Source organism: Mustelus asterias, chromosome 12 (assembly GCF_964213995.1).
Source record: "Mustelus asterias chromosome 12, sMusAst1.hap1.1, whole genome shotgun sequence".
Lineage (NCBI taxonomy): Eukaryota > Metazoa > Chordata > Chondrichthyes > Carcharhiniformes > Triakidae > Mustelus > Mustelus asterias.
The window spans coordinates 11,424,456-11,449,840 of record NC_135812.1 but is presented as its reverse complement, the minus strand read 5'-3'; the positions used below and the strand labels follow the sequence as shown (position 1 = coordinate 11,449,840).

The 25,385-nt window shown below is 46.8% G+C and overlaps 1 protein-coding gene across 1 annotated transcript in view; it reads left to right on the top strand.

Moving 5' to 3' along the window:
• The window catches only part of LOC144501870 (carboxypeptidase D-like), a 181,707-nt gene that overhangs the window by 62,890 nt on the left and 93,432 nt on the right, over nucleotides 1-25,385 (top strand). The window contains exons 10-12 of the mRNA XM_078225914.1: nucleotides 5,922-6,094; nucleotides 11,287-11,474; nucleotides 17,696-17,771. Of these exons, the coding sequence (XP_078082040.1) occupies nucleotides 5,922-6,094; nucleotides 11,287-11,474; nucleotides 17,696-17,771 (437 nt within the window). The remainder of the gene's footprint in view (nucleotides 1-5,921; nucleotides 6,095-11,286; nucleotides 11,475-17,695; nucleotides 17,772-25,385) is intronic.

The following is a 25,385-nucleotide window of genomic DNA, read 5'->3' as shown; positions in this document are numbered from 1 at the left end:
CCATTCAGCCCATTGAATCTGCCCCGACTCTGAAAAAGCATTCCATCTAGGCTCTCCCCTCAATCCTAAAGTTTAAAGTTTTTGTACTATTAGTGTCACAAGTAGGCTTGTGCACTGCAATGGAGTACACAAGCATAACACTGCAATGAAGTTACTGTGAAAATCCCTCGTCACCACACTTTGGTGCCTGTTTGGATAACACTGAGGGAGAATTTAGCACGGCCAATGCACCTAACTGGTACGTCTTTCGGAGCGTGGGAGGAAACCGGAGCACCCGGAGGAAACCCATGCAGACATGGGGAGAACGTGCAAACTCCACACAGACAGTGGCCCAAGCTGGGAATTGAACCCAGGTCGCTGGAACTGTGAGGCAGCAGTGCTAATCACTGTGCCACCGTGCCAACCACTTTGCCACCGTGCCAACCACTGTGCCACCGTGCCGCCAGTCTATTAACATGTGATTCTCTACAGCAGTAGTTCCCAATGTTTTATATGTCAGAGCACAGCTCTGTACAAAAAAAACAAACTTCGAGGCACATCTCTTATTTTCTCTGTCTTCTTCCCTTCCTGGGAACTTTGTTTTTAACTTCTTCCTGTCCTCTCACCTGTTTGTTTTTAATCCTCTCTCTGTCTCTCTCACTTCTCCTAGGGTTTTGGGGCCCTTTTTGAGTTGTTGTGTTTTGTGTGGGCGCATGGGGACCGTTCTCTTCAGCTCCAAGCCCCATTGGTCAATGTGCACGGGTCTGACCAACGTAAAAATTCTAAACCGCGCACGTGCGGCTCATTCGCAGCCGGGGCGAGCGCGGGAGGCCCAAGGTTCATCGGGTCTTGGAAATGTCAACCACGCAGCACCCTGTCACACACCCTTCTTCTGCAGGAACCTGCAATCTCACGACCTAGAAGCAAAAGTGCTACCCACTGAGTTAAGGAGACACTCTGCAGTGTCCATTTCACAACAGTACAAACAGTCAACATGTCTTGGGGAAAACATATTGTTGATCCATATTTAGTTCGCACATTTGTCTATCATAGAATCCATGGAATCCCTACAGTGCAGAAGGAGGCCATTCAGCCCATCGAATCTGCACTGATTCTCTGACAGCATGGCCAGAATTCTCAGGCCATTCATGCCAGCGGGATTCTCCAGTCCCGCCGGCAGCGCACTCCCGCCCGCGGTTTCCCCCCGGCGGGGAGAGTGACATCAATGGGGAATTCCCATTGACAGCAGCGGGACCAGAGAATCTCGCCGCTAGCAAACAACGCACCACCTTCCGCTAGCAGGAAACATGCAGCTGGGAGGCCGGAGAATCTCACCCCATATCTTTCCCAGGCACTCTCCCCCGCTCTATCCCCATAGCCCCACACATTTACAGTGGCTAAGGGTCATCTAGGCTCGAAACGTTGGCTCTATTCTCTCCCCACAGATTCTGTCAGACTTGCTGAGATTTTCCAGCATTTTCTGTTTTTCCTTTACCATGGCTAATTCATCTAATCTACACATCTTGTGACACTAAGGGGCAATTTAGCATGGCCAATCCAACTAACGTAGTCTATTAATCATAGATATTAATCGTAGAATCCCGACAGTTCAGAAAGAGGCCATTCGGCCCATGAGTCTGCACCGATCACAATCCCACCCAGGCCCTATCCCCGTAACCCCACTTATTATCCAGCTACCACGGCCACCCCCCCCCCCCCCCCCCCCCCCACCCGACACTAAGGGGTAATTTAGCATAGCCAATCAACCTAACCCGCACATCTTTCGAACTGTGGGAGGAAACCGGAGCACCCGGAGGAAACCCACACAGACACGGGGAGAATGCGCAAACTCCACACAGACAGTGATCCGAAGCCGGAATTGAACCCAGGCCCCTGGCGCTGTGCGGTTAATTGCTGTGCCACAAGTGTGACTGTATTTCAGAAGTAATTCATTGGGCGGGAATTTCCGGCCACACTCGCCCCAAGACTAGAAAATCCCACCCAAGGTCAACGGACCTTTACACGGTCCGTGTCCCGTCCAGTGCGATTCCCTTGGCAGACGGGATGAGAAAGTTCCGCTCATTGGCTGTGAAATGTTTTGGGATATCCTGAGTATTTATAAAAAGCTCTATAGAAGTTCTCCTTGGCCAAATAGGAATATTTGCATTATTTGCTTCCCTTGTGTTGCCTCAGGTGTTGTGGCATAAAAAACACCTTTAGTAATGGGTCTCTGGGGCTTTCTGGAAGCAGCACATCCTCACCTCCCTAACAGAATTGTTACCTCCAAGGCTATTGAGACCCAAACAGTTCCCTTGGTGTGTGGTTAACACACCCATTTTCTGCCGAATGGTTTGCTTTTGAGATAGCCTCGGAGGAAGCATCTCAAAAACAGTTTTTTAAAAATGAATTATATGTACAGCCCGATTGAATATTCAGCTACTGTCTATAATCCTGTAATTGCCTCGGCAAATTAAGAAATCAGGAACATCATGCTTAAAATCGTTGCTGACATACTCATTTTAGCTGTTGGCGTTTCATTGGAAAAACCTGCTGGGTGTGGGTGAGGTTGTGGTGAGGTTGGTGCACTGACATTAGTCAGGACTATTGAATACATAAGACCATATGACATAGGAGCAGAATTAGGCCACTCGGCCCATCGAGTCTGCTCCGCCATTCAATCATGGCTGATAATTTTCTCACCCTCATTCTCCATTAATACACATCAAGGAGACCAGGAAACAAGAGATGGCTCTGTGACGGGAGAGGGAGGAGGAAGGGAGACGTTAGAAATCATTAACACTGCTAGAAATTCCACTGTGTTAGAATCATAGAATCCCTATAGTGCAGAAGGAGGCCATTCAGCCCATCGAGTCTGTACCAACCACAATCCCACCCAGGCCCTATTCCTGCAACCCCTCCTATTTACCCTGCTAATCCCCCTAACGCTAAGGTTAATTTAGCATGGTCAATCAACCTAACCCACACATCTTTGGACTGGGGATGTTGAGGGATTTAATTGTGGGGAGGTAGTAGCCTAGTGGTATTGTCACTGGACTAGTAATCCAGAGACCCAGCGTAATGCTCACGGGACCCGAGTTCAAATTCCACCACGGCAGATGGTGAAACTTGAACGCAATATAATGTATCTGGAATTAAGAATCTACTGATGACCATGAAACCATTGTCGATTGTCGTAAAAGCTCATCTGGTTCGCTAATGTCCTTTAGGACAGGAAATCTGCTGTCCTTACCTCGTCTGGCCTACATGTGACTCCAGAACCACAGCAATGTGGTTGACTCTCAACTGCCCTCTTGACATGGCCAGCCAGCGATGCCCATTGCGGTGGGGGGGAGGGGAGGGGGGGTGGGGGGGTTGGGGGGGGGGGGGGGGGCGGCAGGCCGGCGATGATGAATCGGGGGGGAGGGGGAGATTGCCAGTGAGAATGGATGGGGAGAGGCCCCAATGTCTGTGGGAGTAGGTGGGGTGGGGTGGGGGGAGGGGGGGGGGGCGGAGTGGTTATCTCTTAACTTTGAGATTGGGGCTCCCTTTAAAAATGGCACTCTGAGCTCTGTGGAGTTGGGCTTGCATTGGGAAAAACTGGAAGCAATTACTTTCAGGAAGGTTTGACTTAATCGACTGAAAATTGGACAAGAACAGAAGAGAAGCACATTGAGATATAATACCCCGCGTGGCGTTGAAAAGATCCAGGAGAAAATAAACTGCGGGGGTGGTGGAGTGGAGTTGTTCTTTCGCGGAGCTGGCATGTAGACAACTGGCCAAATGGCCTCTTTCTGTGCTGTAACCACTCTATGATTCTATGAAATGGGGTGCGGTGGGGATTGAACTCAAAAGGAGCTCAAAGATTCTTTGAAAATAAGGATGCGTTAAGCTAGGAAGAGCGTAGGACCATCCTCCCAACTGTGGGAAGGAAATTTAAGAGGAAATCAGGGGTTAGGTCAGTGAGATGAATAAGCCTCAGAAGAGTATTGTTCTGGGAGCTTCTAATATCCTCTGTCACGTATGACAGAGAGGGTACTGGTGGAAAGAGGAAATGAAATTCACAAAATGTGTAGAGGACTTCCTTCCTGAGGCAGTTATATCAGTCAGCCTACTGGGACTTTCAATAATGAAAAAAAACAACAATAACCTGCGTTAATATGGCACCTTTAATGTAGCAAAGTGTCTAGAATGTGGTTCACTGGAGCATTATTTATCAAAATGTGACACTGAGCAACAGGAGAATATTTTATTATTGTTTCATGAGCATTTATTTGCCATCTTTAACTGCCCTTGGCGAGTCATCTGTTTGAACTCTTACAGTCGATGGGGTGTAGATACACACATAGTGTTGTTTCGGTGGGCAGTTCTGATACTAGGACCAATAACCAAAAGCTTGGCTAAAGGGACCAGTTTTAAGGAGATTCTCAAAGAAGGAAAGAGAGAGGTGGAGGGGTTTGGGACGGAAATCTGCAGCTAAAGGACCCAGGCTGCTGAAAGCACAGCTACCAAGTCTGGGGTGGTGAAAATTGGGCTTGTACGAGATACAGTCAGAAGTCTCACAACGCCCAGGTTAAAGTCCAACAGGTTTATTTGGTAGCACAAGCTTTCGGAGTGTCGCTCCTTCTTCTTCGCCTGAAGAAGGAGCGACACTCCGAAAGCTTGTGCTACCAAATAAACCTGTTGGACTTTAACCTGGTGTTGTGAGACTTCTTACTGTGCTTACCCCAGTCCAACGCCGGCATCTCCACATCATGGCTGTATGAGATGCCAGGATTGAAGGCGTGCAGAGACTTTGGGGGGTTGTGGAGCTGGAGGAGGTTACAGAGATGAGACATGGAGAGTTGAGAGCACAGGAATATTTGGAAACAAAGATGAGAATTGTAAAATTGATCCGAGTTACCGATCCCAAAGCCAATATGGGACACAAACACAGAGGTAATTGGTGATTGGGACTTGTTGTGAGTTAAGATTCTTTTTATTTATTTGTGGGACATAAGCATCGCTGGCTGGCCAGAATTTATTGCCCATCTCTAGTTGCCCGAGGGTAGTTGAGAGTCAACCACATTACTGTGGCTCTGGAGTCACATATAGGCCAGACCAGGCAGATTTCCTTCCCTATTTATAGGTAGGTCTAGAAGGTAGGGATGTGTTCGGCACAACTTGTGGGCCGAAGGGCCTGTTTGTGCTGTAGTTTTTCTATGTTTTCTATGTTTCTAAAGGACCTTAGTGAACCAGATGGGTTTTTCCGACAATCGACAATGGTTTCATGGTCATCAGTAGATTCTTAATTCCAGATTTAAAAAAAATTCTAATTCCACCATTTGCCGTGACGGGATTCGAGGCCGGGTCCCCAGAATATTAGTTGAAGTTTCTGGATTAAATAGTCTAGCAATAATACCACTAGACCATCACTTCCCCAGCAGGGTTTTCATTATCCTCATATTTTCATTGCACATTCCAGACTCAACATTGAGTTCAGAATTTCAGATCAAGGCCTCTGCACCCATTTTAAAACTTTGTTTTTTTATTCTTGTCTTTGGATGGAAGTTTATAATTCTGCATTTTCCCATGAACATTTCCCCAAGACACATCTTATGATTCTTTATTTGTCCCATCAACCCTTCTGCTTTGCCGTTAATCTCTCCCAACTTCTGCCCTATCACAGATCTTCTCTTTTGATCATTTCCTCCACTCCCCGTTCTCCATCACAGTGCAGAGCATGAAATCCGTGGTACAAAACGACACTTGGCCAAAAAAATGGGGAAATTCCACCTATTAACTGTGTTTCTCTCCACACAGACGTTGACTGACCTGCTGAGTATTTGCAGCGTGTTTTCAATGTCCATACTGATATAAAACAATGTCTGCTCTGGAAGGAATTGCTGCAAAGTTGGTGTTGCCCTACTACCTCTCCATTATCAGATCTGTTTCGCTTTGTTAAGGTCGTGGGCCGTGAACTGTTAATCCACCTCATTTTCCACCTGGTGGCTTCCTATGGAAATGAACCCGACCTCACCCTTTACCTGAAGCACACACGGGTGCACATCATGGTTTCCATGAACCCTGACGGAAACCACATCGCTGAGGAAGGCGACAAGAGTGGCCTCAAAGGAAGGTAAAGTCGTCAATACGGGGTTAGAGCACCACAGGTAGAATTAGTCAGAGAAGAGAAAGAGATCAGAGCAGAAAGTGACAAGGGATAGAGTCACAGAGGTTTACAGCATCAAAACAGGCCCTTCGGCCCAACTTGTCCACGCCACCCTTTTTTTTCTAACAACTAAGCTGATTCCAATTGCCCGTGTTTGGTCCATATCCCTCTATACTCATCTTACTCATGTAACTGTCTAAACGCTTTTTAAAACACAAAATTGTACCCGCCTCTACTACTACCTCTGGCAGCTCGTTCCAGACACTCACCACCCTCTGTGTGAAAAAATTGCCCCTCTGGACACTTTTGTATCTCTCCCCTCTCACCTTAAACCTATGCCCTCCAGTTTTAGATTCCCTATAGAATCCCTCCAGTGCAGAAGGAGGACATTCGGCCCATCAAATCTACACCAACAACAATCTCACCCAAGCCCTACACCTATAACCCCTCGTATTTACCCTGCTAATCCACCTGACACTAAGGGGCAATTTAGTGTGGCCAATCCAACTAATCTGCACACCTTTGGACTGTGGGAGGAAACCGGAGCACCCGGAGGAAACCCACGCGGGCAGTCTCCCGAGGCTGGAATTGAACCCAGGTCCCTGGATCTATGAGGCAGCAGTGCTAACCACTGTGCCACCGTGCTGCCCCATGATAAACTGTGACTATAGTTAATTCAGACTTGTCCCCATGTTCAGACTCAGAGCTTGAATATTGAATAGAATCTAATCTCAATCAGTTGTTTTTTCTGTTTACTCCTAATATTCCCTCCCTGAAGATTCTGATGCCTGTATTCTTAAAAATGTATTTACCATCAAACACAACATTGGTATTAAATAGACACAAAAAAAGCTAGAACAAGCCAGAGTCTGTTGTATAAACAAAAGCTGAAAGCAAGTGTGGTTGTCCTGGGAGCGATGCAGTTTGGTCAATGCTGCTTTTTATCTTTAATCTCCTACAGTGCAGAAGGAGACCATTCAGCCCATCGAGCCTGCACCGACAGCAAACCCACCCAGCCCCTATAACCCCACATATTTATCCTGCTAATTCTCCTGACACTAAGGGGCAATTCAGCATGGCCAATCAACCTAACCCGCACATCTTTGGAGTGTGGGAGAAAATCGGAGCACCCGGAGGAAACCCACGCAGACATGGGGAGAACGTGCAAACTCCACACAGACAGTGACCCGAGGCTGGAATTGAACCCAGGTCCCTGGCGCTGCAAGGCAGCTGTGCTAACCCACTGTGCCGCCATGCCGCCAAACCTCAAGCCACTTCTGGCAATGGTGGGATTTAAACCCCGCCCCCACAGAATACTGGAGCCTTAATCCAGCACCTTAGACCGCTCGACCGCGCTACCACGCTGGGCTGTGAGCAAGGACAGCATTGATCACCCCATCTCTTAATTGCTCTTGGGAAGATACTGGAGAGCCATCTTCCTGAACCGCCACAGTCTCTGTGGTGTAGGTACAACTGGGTGGCTTGTTTGGCCATTTCAGAGGGCAGTTAAATGTGAACCACATCGTTGTGGGTCTGGAGTCACATGTGGGACAGATCGAGTAAGGATGGCAGATTTCCTTCCCTGAAGGTTATTTGTGAACCAGATGAGAATGTAACAAACATACCTTCTGATTGTTAGACCAGATCGATCATTATTCATATTTCAATGTGCTGGAATTGGAAGAAGGCACCAACTACAAAAGATATTCTTTTGTGTAATAATAAATTTATGTTCCATGTTAATGCCCCAATTTTTGCTTCAAATCTGAGCCTTGACTTAACCTGGCTTCTCCATTAATAATGGATTGCAAAGTCCAAATGGATTAAACAATTGATGTCTATGAAGTTTAAATGTCTATTTATTAGTGTCATAAGTAGGCTAACGTTAACACTGCAATGAAGTCACTGTGAAAATCCCCTAGTTGCCACACTCAGGCACCTGTTCGGGTACACTGAGGGAGAATTTAGCGTGGCCAATGCACCCAACCAGCACATCTTTGGATGGTGGGAGGAAACCTGAGCACCCGGAGGAAACTCACGCAGACACAGGGAGAACGTGCAGACTCCACACAGACAGTGACCCAAGCTGGGAATTGAACCCACTTCCCTGGCGCTGTGAGGCAGCAGTGCTAACCACTGTGCCGTTGTGAACCGTAGAATCCCTACAGTGCAGAAAGAGGCCATTCAGCCCATCGTGTCTGCATCAACTGTCTGAAAGAGCAGGCCACCCAGTCCCTCCCCTCTGCCCTATCCCCGTAACCCCGCACATTTAGCATGGCCAATCCACCTAACCTGCACATCTTCGGAGTGTGGGAGGAAACCGGAGCACCCGGAGGAAACCCACGCAGACATGGCGAGAGTGTGCAATCTCCACACAGACAGTCATCCGTGGCTGGAATCGAACCTGGGTCCCTGGAGTTGTGAGGCAGCAGTGCTAACCACTGTGCCACTGTAAAAATGGTGCAAATTAGCAGAGAGAGAGAAAAGACAGCATGTAGCCTCATGCAGAGGCACAGGATTAAATGAGGGACCTTTAGATCCGTGGTCTAACATTCTCCCAATTGAGCTATTTTGCCTCACACTGTCTCACTCCTTTCCATAGTTTTGCAGTTCTCACCATTGTAACTGTGTGGGGGTTTAATAGGTGAGTGTTGTTTAAGGCAGGATTTCCTGCCCTGTGGTATGACAAGGTTGCAGGTTGTTTAAACAAATGACAACCAGGCCATATATAGAATGTTCCAAAGGGAGAGTGAAAAAGAAATTAAAGAGACAAAGAGAGTGTATGAGTAGATATTGGCAGCTAACCTAAAAATTAATCTGGAAGTATTCTATTGGCATATAAATGGAAAAAGGATGGTAAGAGGAGAGATGGAGGGCAATTAGGGACCAAAATGGAGACATAAATATGGAGACTGAGATGAAAAGTAAACAATTTGTATCTGTCTATACTGAGGGAAAGGATGCTATTGAAGTCATAATAAAAGAGAAAGTAGTTAAAATACGGAATGGATTAAAATTAATAAAGAGGATAAAATAGAAAGTCTGGCTTTACTTTAAGCTGATAAGTCACCAGGACCAGATGGGCACCATACAAGGTTGCTGAAGGAAATAAAGCTAGAAATTCTCCAGTTACTAGCCATAATCCTCCAATACTCCTTAGATTACTGGAGTTGTGCCAGAGGCCTAGAGAGTTACAAATATTATAACCTTGTTGAAAAATGGGTGCAGGATTAAATCCAGCAATTACAGGCCGGTCAGTGGGGCTGATAACCTGATGCAAGGTGTCTGATTAACTGAAATGCATGGAGAACCAGCTTCCCATAATGATCAGGTGCAGAGTCGAGCAGTCTGCAGAATCCCCAAGGGTCGCAAATACACCTCAACTCAGCATGAACTATGTGCAAGGCTTCTAACATGCACAGAAATGCTAACAACTGCTGCATTGCAGCCAGGGACCCGAGTTCGATTCCCGGCTCAGGTCACTGTCTGTGCGGAGTCTCCACATTCTCCCCGTGTCTGCATGGGTTTCCTCCGGGTGCTCCGGTTTCCTCCCACAGTCCAAAAGACGTGCAGGTTAGGTGCACTGGCCGTGCTAAATTCTCCCTCAGTGACCCAAACAGGCACTGGAGTGTGGCAACTAGGGGAATTTCACTGTAACTTCATTGCAGTGTTAATGTAAGCCTTACTTGTGACTAATAAATAAACTTTTTTGTTGCTTGACACGGGTGATACAGATATAGCTGCAATTTTCAGAAAAAAACCAAAATATTCCTGGTTAGTACCTCCTGGTACCCCGCCCTGTTCCTGCTGCATCCTTACCAACATGCCCAGTGCCCAATGTACCCTTTACCCAGCTGGCACTGAAGCAATTCTGGCCTCGGGTCACTGTCTGCGTGGGTTTCCTCCGGGTGCTCCGGTTTCCTCCCACAGTCCAAAGATGTGCGGGTTAGGTTGATTGGCCTTGCTAAATTGACCCTAGTGTCAGGGGGTTTAGCAGGGTAAATGTGTGGGGTTTCGGGAATAGAGCCTAGGTGGAATTGTGGTTGGTGCAGACTCGATGGGCTGAATGGCCTCCTTCTATACTGTAGGGATTCTATGATTCTATGAACAGACCTTCATCCCAGGACCAGAGTGCCAGAAATGATCTCCAAGGACACACTACTGTCAGGGATTGGCTGACTAGTATCTGGACAACACTGGTTGTTGTTGTTGTTTCTCTTCCTGCACCTAGTGGTGCACCAGGCAGATTTTTATCTGTTCCCATAGTGACGTTTTTCCTGGGACAGGTCACTCGCCTGTCGCCAGAGGCTTATAGCTTGAGGGTGGCCACTCAGCAACAAACATGGCTGACCAGGAGTGAACTGCCTGCCAATTATCTGAAAGACGTGCTGGTTAGGGTGCATTGGCTGTGCTAAATTCTCCCTCAGTGTACCCGGACAGGCGCCGGAGTGTGGCGACTGGGGGATTTTCACAGTAACTTCATTGCACTGTTGATGTAAACCTACTTGTGACGAATAAATAAACTCCAAACTTAAATAGCGTGTCAGAAGGATTTTGCAGGTTGATGCTCAACCCATTTGACTGCGTCATGAAAGCATCTTTCTTGGGCATCAGGTCCTGGGGTGGGACTCGAACCCGGAGCTTCTGGCTCAGAGGCAGGGATGCCACCCATGGTATGACTAGACTCCCTGACAACACTGGTGGTGCCATGTTATTAGCTCTGATAAGTGCTGGGTTTTGTCATTTCCAAGCACATAGTACTGTAACGTCAATCACCAGCAATCACCAAGCTAGAAGCCCTCGCAAGTACAGGCGTGTAGGAGTAGATGTCCTGTCAGTTTTACCAGGAAGAAAGTACTGAGTCTTGTCATTTACTTCGCAAAGTTAGTAATGAGGCCTGTCAGTTACAGGAGTGCGGTATGGATAAAGCTTGTCAATTATAAATACAGAGTGCATAATGAGCATTGTCAATCATTAAAGCGCAGTAACTTTTCAATTCCAAGTACAAAGTAAGTGACAGGTTAGTTCGCCGTGGGTGGCTTATTAGAAGCTTTGCTTTTGGCCAGGGCAAAGCATTTATTTCAGGTTTATGGTTTCATCTTAAGTAATCATGTGGGTTTTGGAATATTTCCTGATCTCCAGTGTTAACCACTTTCCAGAACTAATGCCAATGGGGTGGACTTGAACAGAAACTTCCCCGATGGACTGAATGAGGCCCACAGTCCTGTCATTCAGAATGAGACTCGAGCTGTGATGAATTGGTTACAGGACCTTCCGTTCGTCCTGTCTGGAAGCCTTCATGGAGGAGCCTTGGTTGCAAATTATGCTTACGACAACCTACCACCCAGTGAGTGCCAAAAACAAGCGGCGTTGTAGGAAGCAACAAGACATCCTCAGTACAGCGCTCATGTAACCTCTGAACTGTAACATCATACTTTTGCAATGACTACAGTCAGAGTTTCTATTCTCGTTAAGATCCAAATATTCCTGGAGCTATGAGGCAGCAGTGCTAACCACTGTGCCACCCTGCTACAATTTTAGACTTTAAGCACTAACACTCTCACATGCACACGCACACACATACATACTTACACACACACTCTCACACTCTCTCACGCACACACTCTCTCACACGCACACTCTCACACTCTCACACACACACACTCTCTCACACTCTCTCTCACACGCACACACACACACACACATATTCACACACACTCTCTTCCTCACACTCACATACTCACACACACACTCTCACACACACTCTCACACACATACACACATTCTCACACATACATGCACACACATTCTCTCTCACTCTCTCACACACTTTCACATACACAATCTCACACTCACATACGCATGCACCCACGCTCTTACACACACAAATACTCATGCACACACACATACACATTCACTCTCACACATACACAATCTCGCATACACATACACACACGTGCGCGCGCACACACACACATGCACACGCGCGCATATGCGTGCACACACACACACACAATCAAGAAAAGCCAGGCAGCGTGCCTTGATGACTATTGTCCGGTGGCTCTGATATCAATCATTATGAAGTGCTTCAAAAAGTTAGTCATGCCTCCCAGACTGCCTGGATCCATTTCCCTGGCCCTACTCTCAACCCTGGAACACCTAGATACCAAAGACATCTATGTCAGTCTCCTATTTCTTGACTACAACTCAGCCTTCAACACCATTATTCCTACGAGACTCATCTCCAAACTCCGTGGCCTAGGCGTCGGCTCCTCCCTCTGCGACTGGATCCTGAACTTCCTAACTCACAGACCACAATCAGTAAGGATAGGCAACAACACCTCCTCCACGATCATCCTCAACAACAGTGCTCCACAAGACTGTATTCTCAGCCCCCTACTATACTCTTTATACACCTATGACTGTGTGGCCAAATTCCCCTCCAATTCAATTTTCAAGTTTGCTGATGATACCACCGTAGTGGGTCAAACAATGATGAGACAGAGTACAGGAATGAGATAGAGAATCTGGTGAACTGGTGCAGCAACAATAATCTCTCCCTCAATGTCAACAAAATGAAGGAAATTGTCATCAACTTCAGGGAGCATAAAGGAGAACATGTCCCTGTCTACATCAATGCGGACAAAGTAGAAATGGTCGAGAGTTTCAAGTTTTTAGGTGTCTAGATCACCAATAACCTGTCCTGGTCCCCCCATGCCGACACTATAGTTAAGAAAGCCCACCAACACCGTTACTTTCTCAGAAGACTAAGGAAATTTGGCATGTCAGCTACGACTCTCACTAACTTCTACAGATGCACCATAGCACGCATTCTTTCTAGTTGTATCACAGCTTGGTATGGCTCCTGCTCTGCCCAAAACCGCAATAAACTACAAAGAGTCGTAAACGAAGCCCAGTCCATCACACAAACCAGCCTCCCATCCATTGACTCTGTCTACACTTCCCACTGCCTCAGAAAAGCAGCCAGCATAATTAAGGACCCCACGCACCCCGGACATACTCTCTTCCACCTTCTTCCATTGGGAAAAAAATACAAAAGTCTGAGGTCACGTACCAACCGACTCAAAAACAGCTTCCTCTTTACTGCCATCAGACTTTTTAATGGACCTATCTGGCATTAAGTTGATCTATCTCTACCTCCCTAGCTATGACTGTAACACTACATTCTGCACTCCCTCCTTTCCTTCTCTATGTACGGTATCATAGAATCATAGAATCCCACAGTGCAGAAGGAGGCCATTCGGCCCATCGAGTCTGCATCGACCACAATTTCACCCAGACCCTATTCCCACAACTCCATGCATTTACCCTAGCTAGTCCGCCTGACACTAAGGGGAAATTTAACATGGCCAATCCACCTAACTCGCACATCTTTGGACTGTGGGAGGAAACCGGAACAGCCGGAGGAAACCCACGCAGACACGGGGCGAATGTGCAAACTCCACACACAGTAAGAAGCTGTGTTTACCCCAGTCCAACGCCGGCATCTCCACATCAAACTCCACACAGACAGTGACCCAAGCCGGGAATACGAACCCGGGTCTCTGGCGCTGTGAGGCAACAGTGCTAACCACTGTGCCACCATGCCGTATGCTTTGTCTGTTTAGCACGCAAGAAACAATGCTTTTCACTGTATACTAATACATGTGACAATAATAAATCAAATCAAAATACACACACACATGCACTCACACACATATACCCACACACACACACACAAAAACACTCACATACACACTCACACACATATACTCATATTCACACTCACACACATACACACACATACATACACACACATACAGACACACACACACACCCACACACACATATATACTCACACATACATACACATTCACACACATACATACACACATATACACACGCACACACATATACACTCACACACATACACACTCACACATACACACACACATACACACTCACACATACACATACACACTCACACACACATACACACTCACACACATACACACACACATACACACTCACACATACACACTCACACACATACACACTCACACACATACACACTCACACACATACACACACACACTCACACACATACACACACACATACTCACACATACACACATACACACTCAGATACACACGTACACACTCACTCACACACATACACACACACACACACATACACACTCACACACATACACACACACATACAGTTTGCTATAGGAAACATTAATGAAGACACTGAGAACAAAGGAAGAGCTCTGCTGCTATTGGAAAAGGTCAGCTAACACAGCATACCAGAGTTAGAGAAATAACTCTTTTTTATCACAATAAGCACCAAAACAGGTTGTTTATTCACTAAGACAACAGGGACAGGAATGCAGAGTTAATAGTATTGTGTTTTGTTATTGAATTTCCCGCACAAGGCGTCAGCCATTTTGATTCTCCTTCATGCCAAGTAACTTATGTGAGGCACCACCACAGAGTTAATCTCAGCCAGGATGTGTGGTGATTCACATTCTGTGGGCCTGATCAGGGAAACGCAGAGAGAGAGAGGGAGACAACCCTCAATCTGAGTCCGGCACTTCACTAAACCAAAACCCATCCCGTTAACCAGAGTTCCCAATCCGAACCTACCAATCCCATCCGAAAGCAAACATCCCAAAACGATCCTGTCTGTAACCAATCTACAGGATGCAGCCAGACACTGCCAGATGTCCCCTAGACATAAACCCCAAAAGCCCCAGTAAATAGTGCACTGGTGTTCTGTAAAATTTGTGGTTTTCTTAAGTGCTCTCACTTCTTAATTAGATTGAATTGCTCCTGGAATGATAAATGGTTTGTGCAGATTGCAAAGACTATGATCCAAGCACAATTTTGATTCAAGTGCAAAATAACTGGGCAAATGAGTTATGGATTTATTGGAATTCAGTTTGTTTATTGTCACTTTTGGTCCCTTAGATGGAGGGGTGAAAGGAGACTGACTGGCTGCCGTCCAATGGGAGCCAATTTGCCTGAGCAATGAACTCAAAGTGAAACAATTTGCAGCGCAAGTCTAGAAACCACCGTGCGCTGTGCGAGAGGGGGAAGGTTAATGAGTTTGCGTGGCTCTACCTTGCTATTTTAGGAGCAATTAACCCAGCCCCGTGACCTCTACCTCGAAGAACAGGGCAGCGACGTCCTGGGAACACCATCACATCACGCGCCATCCTCATTCAGACCCACATCAGCTTTCCATCATCAAGGCTGGGTCGGAATGTTGGCATTCCCTACCCTGCACCAAGGGAGGCAACAGCTCAAGGGAATGGTCCCTTCCCACCTTCAAAGGGCAACTGGGGAATAGGGAAATAATTGCCAACCACACCTGTATAACCCAGATCAGAGAAGCTATAAAGATGTAACATTGATTAATAGCTGTTTAAAATTACAGGAAATGTTCGAAAGCTCATGCACAGTGGCACCTTAGTTATAAGGTTACATAAAAATAAGTCATTTTATGAAGCATTAATTCCATCCATACAGAGTTTGGTCACGACTGCCTAACTACAGGCTGCTGTGAGCACCAACTCTCTCTGTATCACAGTACAAAGGACTGAAGATCAAAAAAGAGGTGCATAGCGTACGAATATATTACTGTGCGCACAAAGCAAGTGCAGAATAAAGATCTTCAGATCTCTGCCATACATAATCCTGCTTTAATTGTAAAAATGTTGTCCCACAAGTCTTAAAACAGTTCTCGATCATAGGCGCAGAGTTTGATGTTTGTGTGACGGTGCAAAATGGCTGATGGTGAATCACCAACTTGTTTTACATTGCCCCCAAGTTTTATGTTCCAATTTTCAGTGGATAGCACTGCTGCCTCACAATGCCAGGGACCCAGATTCAATTCCGGCCGCGGTCACTCTCAGCTCGTTCTCCCCGTCTCTGTGTGGGTTTCCTCCGGGTGCTCCGGTTTCCTCCCACACTCCAAAGATGTGTGGGTTAGGTGGATTGGCCATGCTAAATTGCCCCCTTAGTGTCAGGGAATTGATGGGGTAAGTGTGTGGGGTTGCGGGAAAAGGGCCTTGGATGGGATTGTGGTCGGTGCAGACTCGATGGGCCGAGTGGCCTCCTTCAGTACTGTATGGGTTCTCTGGTTCTATGGAAAGAACACCCATTCCTCGGATAAGGCAGGAAGGCCCTGGTTCAGTGGTCAGTCGGATATTAAGCATCTCATGGCAGAATCTCTGGGCGGAGATTTCCTGTCCCGTCCGCCACGGGAATTGTAGTGGGCGAGATAGGACCATAGAAATCATAGAAACCCTACAGTACAGAAAGAGGCCATTCGGCCCATTGAGTCTGCACCGACCACAATCCCACCCAGGCCCTACCCCCATATCCCTACATATTTTACCCACTAATCCCTCTAATCTATGCATCCCAGGACACTAAGGGGCAATTTAGCATGGCCAATCAACCTAACCCACACATCTTTGGACTGTGGGAGGAAACTGGAGCACCCGGAGGAAACCCACGCTCATGCACAGTGGCATCTTAAGCTCATAGGACCATGCAAAGGTTCATTGACCTTGGGTGGGATTTTCTGGTCTTGAGGTGAGCATTGCTGGAAAATCCCACCCTCTGTTTCTCTTGGCCAGCAGGTCTCCTTTCAATCGACACCATTAGAAACACATAAACTGATCACTGTTCCTTGTATCATAGAATCATAGAATCCCTACAGTGCAGAAGGAGGCCATTCGGCCCATCGAGTCTGCACCGACCACAATCCCACCCAGGCCCTATCCCTGTAATCCCATGTATTTACCCCAATAATCCTCCTTACACAAAGGGGCAATTTAGCATGACCAATCAAACGAAACCACGCAACTTTGGATTGTGGGAGAAAACCAGAGCACCCGAAGGAAACCCACGCAGACACGGGGAGAATGTGCAAACTGCACACAAACAGTGACCCGAGGCCGGAATTGAACCTGGGTCCCTGGCGCTGTGAGGCAGCAGTGTTCACCACCGTGCCACCGTGCCGCCCAAAGAAGTCATTTACTTATGCAATAATGATCATCACACTTTATGCAAAACACTCAAAGATGTTTCTGAGAGAGATGTAATAATGTGCTGAATGATTATAAGAACAGATAAGTCAAATGCAGAAGGAGTTGTTTACTGTGAGTGGTATGGCGGCCACTGTAAGGAGTTTGCACGTTCTCCCCGTGTCTGCATGGGTTTCCTCCGGGTGCTCCAGTTTCCCCCACAGTCCAAAGGTGTGTGGGTCAGGTTGATTGGCCATGCTAAATTTCCCCTTAGTGTCAAGGTGATTAGTGGAGTAAATTTGTGGGGTTATGGGGATAGGGCCTGGGTGGGATTGTTGCCGGTGCAGACTCGATGGACCGAATGGCCTCCATCTGCACTGTAGGGATTCAATGAATTCTGCTATAATGCCATTTCCCTGCTCTTTTGTCCTTCCTTTACATCATGGTAATTTTTAAGTTAATTGTTTGCTTTGTGTACTTCCTGCTTTGGTCCTTTGCTAATCCATCATGTGCACGCTCTTCCTCACAGAATTCCAAGACATTCCTTATCAGAATCTTACTGCGGAAGAACGGTACAGCAGATCTCCAGATGACGACATCTCCAGGTGAATTGTTCAGAGTTGTGTCACTGGGAGTTAAGGATCTCAGTCAGAGTTGCACAATTAAATATGCCAGGGGTCCATGAGTTTAAGAAAAATTGAGACAGACAAACTACATGGGTTTCACCACTGATTAGTCATCTTATTGAATGGTAGAACAGCCCTGAAGGGTCGAATGGCCTACACCTGTATCTAAGTGTTCCCACTGCTAGGGCAGGATTCTTTGGCCTGTCCTGCTGGCAGTGTGTCCCCCGGGGGCAGGCATGGCAAGCCATGCAAAAGCCCATAGACGTCGGCGGGACTGGAAGATCCCGCCAGCAGCCAATGGCTCGCCGCCTCCGCCGTGGAAAAACCCGCTGCAGGGAGGGGGTGGGTGAGGGGAGGGGGAGGCAGGAAAATCCTGGCCCTACACAGGACGGCTACATCACCCTGGCATCTATAGTGGCACATTTAAACTCACTGCCAATGTCCGTCCGGAGTTTGTAATGTGGTCTTGAGCAGAATCTGCTATGTATCTTGAAACTGTATAAGACAAAATGACATCTCTTCACATAGTCCACCAAAGGCTTTCCTATGACAGGTTCTACCGCAACTTTCAGAGTTCTGAAAGGAATTATCTTGGAGACAGATCCAATGTTTGTGAGTCTGTCTGTGTCTACGTTTGTAAGGTCTTGGAGCACTGGAGTGAAAAAGTCCTATCAAGTTACGCTGAGTTTACTGCAGAGACATGGGCCAATTGAACCATTTGGTCGATACCATCAGAATGATGTGGTTTAATATTTCTGCCTTCAGAAAATTGGACACACTTTTGAGTAAAAGCGTGAAAGATCTACATTGTATACATATGGAAGTTTTGTGTCCTCTGCATGTCATGTCTGTTGCACTACATATAATTTACAGCACAGAAACATCATTTAGCCCAAGTCCATTTGATTTTGATTTGATTCGATTTATTATTGTCACATGTATTAGTATACAGTGAAAAGTATTGTTTCTTGCGCACTATACGGACAAAGCATACTGTTCATAGAGATGGAAAGGAGAGAGTGGAGAATGTAGTGTTACAGTCATAGCTAGGGTGTAGAGAAAGATCAACTTAATGCGAGGTAGGTCCATTCAAAAGTCTGACAGCAGCAGGGAAGAAGCTGTTCTTGAGTCGGTTGGTACGTGACTGCAGACTTTTGTATCTTTTTCCCAACAGAAGAAGGTGGAAAAGAGAATGTCCGGGGTGCGTGGGGTCCTTGATTATGCTGGCTGCTTTTCCGAGGCAGCAGGAAGTGTAGACAGAGTCAATGGATGGGAGGCTAGTTTGCGTGATGGATTGGACTACATTCATTTTGGTGTTTGTGGGCTCCCTGAACTTCCTACTCTAACAAATTCCATTAACATTTCCTTCTATTCTTTTCGTCCTCGTATGCTGATCTAGCCTCCCCTTTTTTTGGCTTTTTCCCTCAACTACTGCTTGAGTATCACATTTTTGCCACCCTTTGGGGGAAAAGAGTTCCCCCGAATTCCCTATTCCCCATATTTGACTGATTAGTGATTATCTTATATTTATTCTCTCCGGTTTTGGACTTTCCCATTTTCTGCTTTGTCAAACCCTTTTGTTATCTTAAAATTCCTATCCGGTCGCCCTATATTGTCCCTTACAATATAGAGACCAGAACTCCAAACCTGGTCCAAGCAAGGTTCAACGCAAGTTTAACCTAAAAATACAAGTTTAACCTAATGTGTTTCCTGAACTGTCAGTTATCTTAATGGAGACATTTGGGGTCATAGTTTGAGGATAAGGGGTAAACCCTTTAGAACTGAGGTGAGGAGAAGTTTCTTCACCCAGAGGGTGGTGAATGTGTGGAATTCACTACCACAGAAAGTAGTTGAGGCCAAAACGTTGTCTGATTTCAAGAAGAAACTAGATATAGCTCTTGGGGCTAAAGGGATCAAGGGATATGGAGGGAAGGAGGGGATCAAGATGTTGAATTCAATGAACAGCCATGATCAAAATGGATGGCACAGCAGGCTCGAAGGGCCGAATGGCCTACTCCTGCTACTAGTTTCTATGTTTCTATTACCATTCCCTGTTAGTGGGTTAACAGAGCAATGGTAACCCAATGTGATAAGCAGTTGTTCAATAACGTTACAAGTAGCTGTTTCTACGTTGGAGCAAACTGATGTAAGCCGGAACTTTTTGGTCATTCACGCTGGCAAGATTTTAGGAACGTAGGAATTAGGAGCAGAAGTCGGCGAATTCAGCCCTTCGAGCCTGCTCCGCCATTCAATCAGATCATGGCTGATCTCTCCCTGCTCTCAAATCCACCTCCCCACCTGTCCTTATCACTTTTTAAATTAGAAACATATCTGATGCGCTATCAATAAGGCGAAAGACTACCGGTGTGCCAATCCAAGTGTAGGCTTTTATTCACAACAGAATCAGGAGCAGATCCCAACAAGTAACCGACCTGGACTGAACAAGGGGGAGGAGACAGCCACCTTTATACTAGGTGCCGAGAGGAGGAACCAAACTGGAAGGGGATGTGTCCAGGTATGACAAACACACACAACGGTGGTCCATATAGGACAAAGGCACAACTGAGGTCCACCACAATAACTATCTCCTTCTTGAAACCGTTCAACGATTCAGACTCCACCGCGCTCTGGGGCAGCGAGTTCCACAAATTCACCACCCTCTGCGAGAAGTAGTTCCCCCTCATCTCAATTTTAAATCTACCCCCTCGCAACCTACACCTGTGACCTCTTGTTCTAGATTGCCCCACAAGAGGAAACATTTGGGTCTACATTTAACTTTATCAATCCCAATTTCTGGTCCTGCTGCAGTGGTCGGAGATATGGCTAAGCGCCAACTTCTCCATCCTGGCTTGCAGCAGGGGTGGGGCGTAAATGACCAGAAAATTCCGACTGTAATCTGCCCCCTTGTTGCCCGCTTTCGGCAAAAGGGCTGATATTAATGTAGCTGTGGATATAAACACAGCTGTTTTAGTTTCACTTCTGCACAAGTTAAAAGTGAGAGGTGGGAGGTTTAGGGGGGATTTGAGGAAAAACCTTTTTACCCAGTGTGGTGAACCATCGTTGGTTCCCACTAGATAGTACTGAGCCAGGGTCTGGCCAGTACTACAAGTATGTATATATGTTGCTGTTGGGGTTAGGGATGGGTTGTTCTACTTGTTGCTGTTGGGGTTAGGGTTGGGCTGTTACACCTTGTATTATAGTTATTGTGGTACATCCCAGTCGGGCTCCGCCTCCTGGGAGAGGTATAAAGGTCACTGCTCTGTCTGGGACCCCTCAGTCTGGGATGGTGTATATAATTAGTAGCTTCGTTGTAACAGCAAATAAAAGCCTTTATTCCCTGAGCATCTCAAGCCTCGTGTGTGATAACGCGCATCACCCAGAGAGCTGGAATGCACTACCTGGGAGGGTGGTGGAGGCGGGATGCCTCACATCCTTTAAGAAATACCTGGATGAGTACTTGGCACGCCATAACATTCAAGGCAATGGGCCAAGTGCTGGCAAGTGGGATTAGGTGGGCAGGTCAGGGCCTTTCATGCGTCGGTGCAGACTCAATGGGCCGAAGGGCCTCTTCTGCACTGTAGGATTCTGTGATTCTGCGATACAAGACTGGAGGCAATTTAAACCAACTAACCCTAAAATTACATTAATTATGTAAAACTGGATGTGCTTGTGAATATTGAGATGAGTCAGTTGACAATAAGAATGCCATTCCTACTCTAAAATGGCTCCTATTAAGGAAATCTACAGCTGCTGCAATCTTTCTTCACCCAGAGAGTAGTCATCCTGTGTGTGGAGTTTGCTACCACAGAAAGTGGTTGGGGCCAAAACATTGTGAGCGGGATTCTCCGGCCGCACTCACCCCAAGACCGGAAAATCCCACCTGAGGTCAATGGACCTTTCCACGATCCTGTCCTGCCCACTACAATTCCTGTGGCAGGCGGGACGGGAAAATTCCACCCTGTATGTTTTAAAGAAGCAGTTCGATATAGCACTTGGGGTGAAGGGGATCAAAGGATATGGGGGTAAGGCGGGATCAGGGCTGTTGAGTTGCATGATCAGCCATGACCATAATGAATGGTGGAGCAGGCTCGAAGGGCCGAATGGCCTCCTCCTGCTCCCATTTTCTATGTTTCTCTCTTCCTGTTGGGTCTCTCCCTTCAATTCCACGGATAATGTCCCCAAATTGAATAATAAGTATTGGACAATTGATTGGAGGTTTTACCCCAAACCTCCACGCAATAATCTATTTGAAAGGTCAGAGTGAAGGATGGCAAAATGTCACTAGGAAGCAGGACTGGGCCCTTGGTCTGCGTTTGTTGGTGCTTTGTGAACTCTGGTCCCCTGTAAAAGTGAATTTTAATGAACGACAGCAACGAATGGGGTTTTCTGTTTGTTCAGAATCTATTCCAGTGATTATGGGATCCGGAACTTCAGCGATTTGGAGAGAAGGGAGAAGCTGGAGTTGGTCTCCACCAAGTAGAGGAGGCCAAGAGGAGGTTTATTAGAGGTTTTCAAAATCATGACAGTTTTTGATAAAGTAAGTAAGGAGAACTGTTTCTGTAATGACCTCAATGAGGCCTGTGAGGTTGGCCCTGTGAGCTCCCTGATTGAGGTAATGATTGCCTGCCCAATCAGGAAGTCTCACCTGTTTATATATTGAGGAGTGTCAGGGCGACTAACACTCCAGATTCTGACCTTGTACCTGAAGCACTCATAGGAGTGGAGATAAGTTTGTAAATAAAGGGAGTCTAGTGAAGGGACATCGGCCTCTGAGGAGTTAGAAACATAGAAAATATTGCAGGAGTAGGCCATTCAGCCCTTTGAGCCTGCACCACCATTCAATATGATCATGGCTGATCATGCACTTTCAGTATCCCACTCCCACTTTCTGTCCATATCCCTTGATCCCTTTAGCCACAAGGGCCACGTCCAGCTCCCTCTTGAACATATCTAACAAACTGGCCCCAACAGCTTTCTGTGGTAGAGAATTCCACAGATTCGCAACTCTCTGAGTGAAGAAGTTCTTCCTCACCTCAGTCCTGAATGGTTTACCCCTTATTCTTAGACTGTGACCCCTAGTTCTGGGCTTCCCCAACATTGGGAACATTCCTTCCGCATCTAGCCTGTCCAGTCCCATCAGGATTTTATATGTTTCTATGAGATCCCCTCTCATTCTTCTAAATTCCAGTGAGTGCAAGCTCAGTCGATCCAGTCTCTCTTCATATGTCAGTCCTGCCATTCCTGGAATCAGTCTGGCGAACCTTCGCTGGACTCCCTCAATAGCAAGAATGTCCTTCCTCAGACTTGGAGACCAAAGCTGCACACAATACTCAAGGTAAATGCCTCACCAAAGCCTTGTATAACAGCAGCAAGACATCCTTACTCAGTTATTTCAGTTTCCATTGGCAGGAGAGACCGTAATCAGAGGTCACAGATTTCAGGTTACTGGCAGAAGAGCCAGAGTAAGATTTGGAGAAGCTTTCATGTGCGGTGAGTTGGTGTCATCAGGAATGTCCTGCCTGGTGATCATCAAATCATAGAATCCCTACAGTGCAGAAGGAAGACCATTCAGCCCATCGAGTCTGCACCAACTCTACAACAGAGCATCATTCCCTGGCCCACCCCTCACCCTATTCCCATAACCCCACATATTTACCCCACTAATCCCCCCAACCTACACATCTTGAGGCATTAAGGAGAAATTTAGCATGGCCAATCCACCCAACCTGCACATCTTCAGACTGATTGAAACAGATTGAATGTTCATTTTGAAAAGGACCTGAATATATAACTGAAAAGAGAAAATTTGCAAGGTGCAGAGTGGGACTAATTGGTTAATTTTTTCAAAGAATCTGCACATGATGGGTCAAATGGCCTCCTTCTATGATTTGTGAAGATGATCTGGGGCAACATCCCAAATGTGCCCTACCACACTAAAGAGTAATTCACTCTGGGTCTAAGAGACTGTACTTGTATAGTGTTATTGTTCTCTTAAACAAATTGTACAACATCGAGGGGATGATCTTGCCAAAACAATTCTAAGTGCCAAACGAGTGTGATAATGGGAGTGAATCGTGCCGAGTTTTTGGATGAGTTAAAACTCCAATCTTACCACACTCTGAGGAAAAAAATGAAGCAAGATCTGTCTCCTGCCAGCAGGGGGAGGGGCAGGGCCTAAGCTTGCCTGAAAGCCAGCAGATCACAGCAGAGTGTGCCATTGCGCATGCACAGATCACTCTATTCTGCAATAGCACAGAATGGAGAGATCTGTCACTGCCTCCATCCCCCTGCCACACGGTCTGGCCAATGCCCCACAACCTCTGCATGGACCAGGCAATCGCTGGTCACAGATTGCACAGCGTCTACCCTCCTCTGATCCAGGCTGCAGAGTGTGCAGCGTCTCCCCATCTGTCTCCCCTTAGGCCCTGCCTCTTCAGGCTCCACCCCTCCCAGTAGGCCCCCCTTCAGGCATCGTCCCTTGGCGGTGCCCAGTGGGTACTGGCAGTGTGCAAGGCTGTCAGTGCCAGGTTGGCAATGCTCAAGGGACCTTTTCCTGACCCCCTGGCATGGGGGCTTCAATGGCCTCCGGTTCTACCGGTGAGGCCATCACAACTGATCCCCATTGATGGGGACCATACATGATCCTCGCCGATGAGGATCTTCCCTGGCGAGGCCGCAGAGGTAAGTGAGTGCGGACGATTGCGTCCCAGGCTCACCTGTAATATTTGAATTCTAGTTCATATTGAATTTAAATATTATAATCAGCCTCACTCTCTTTTTGGTTGCAAGGCTGATCTTGCCAGATATCCAGTGCCGGTAAGATCGTGAGAGGCGGGAAATGGGACACGAACCTAATTTTCCGGCTCTCTGGCGATCTTACCGACTCATCCCGCCCATCGAGCCCTGAGTTTTAATGTCACTGCAGTGCCCTGATTGAAGACCACACTTCTAGCACAATATTCTGACGTTTCTAACGCCTGAGGAAGATCTAAACCAAAGTCCTGCAGCGTTGGCTCCAGTCCGCCCCACCCAAATAGGATAGGTAGGGGGTCTAACATGGCGAATTAGGGTGGTGGTTTCGCATTCAGTCGCTGTTGAACATCTCTGCTATTGTGCCCTTTGGATCAGCAGGCCTGATATGGAGATGCTGGCGTTGGACTGGGGTGGGCACAGTAAGAAGTCTCACAACACCAGGTTGAAAGTCCAACAGGTTTATTTGGAATCACGAGTGACTCACCTGATGAAGGAGCAGCGTTCCGAAAGCTCATGATACCAAATAAACCTGTTGGACTTTAAGCTGTCGATCTGCAGACCTGATGTGTAGTTGCCGGCGTTGGACTGGGGTAAACACAGTAAGAGTTTTAACAACACCAGGTTAAAGTTCAACAGGTTTATTTGGTAGCAAATACCATTAAGTATTGATCTGCAGACCAGCATGGGAGGAATGCCTGGAGGAGATGTGAGAAGGGGGGAATCAGCAAAACACTGGTAAACTCCAAAATTAAATCATCGGTTATCTGAAAAATAATTGAAGCCAAAAGAATTGTATGTGGGCCGTGCCCAGATCACAACACCTAAATTCACAGCAATACC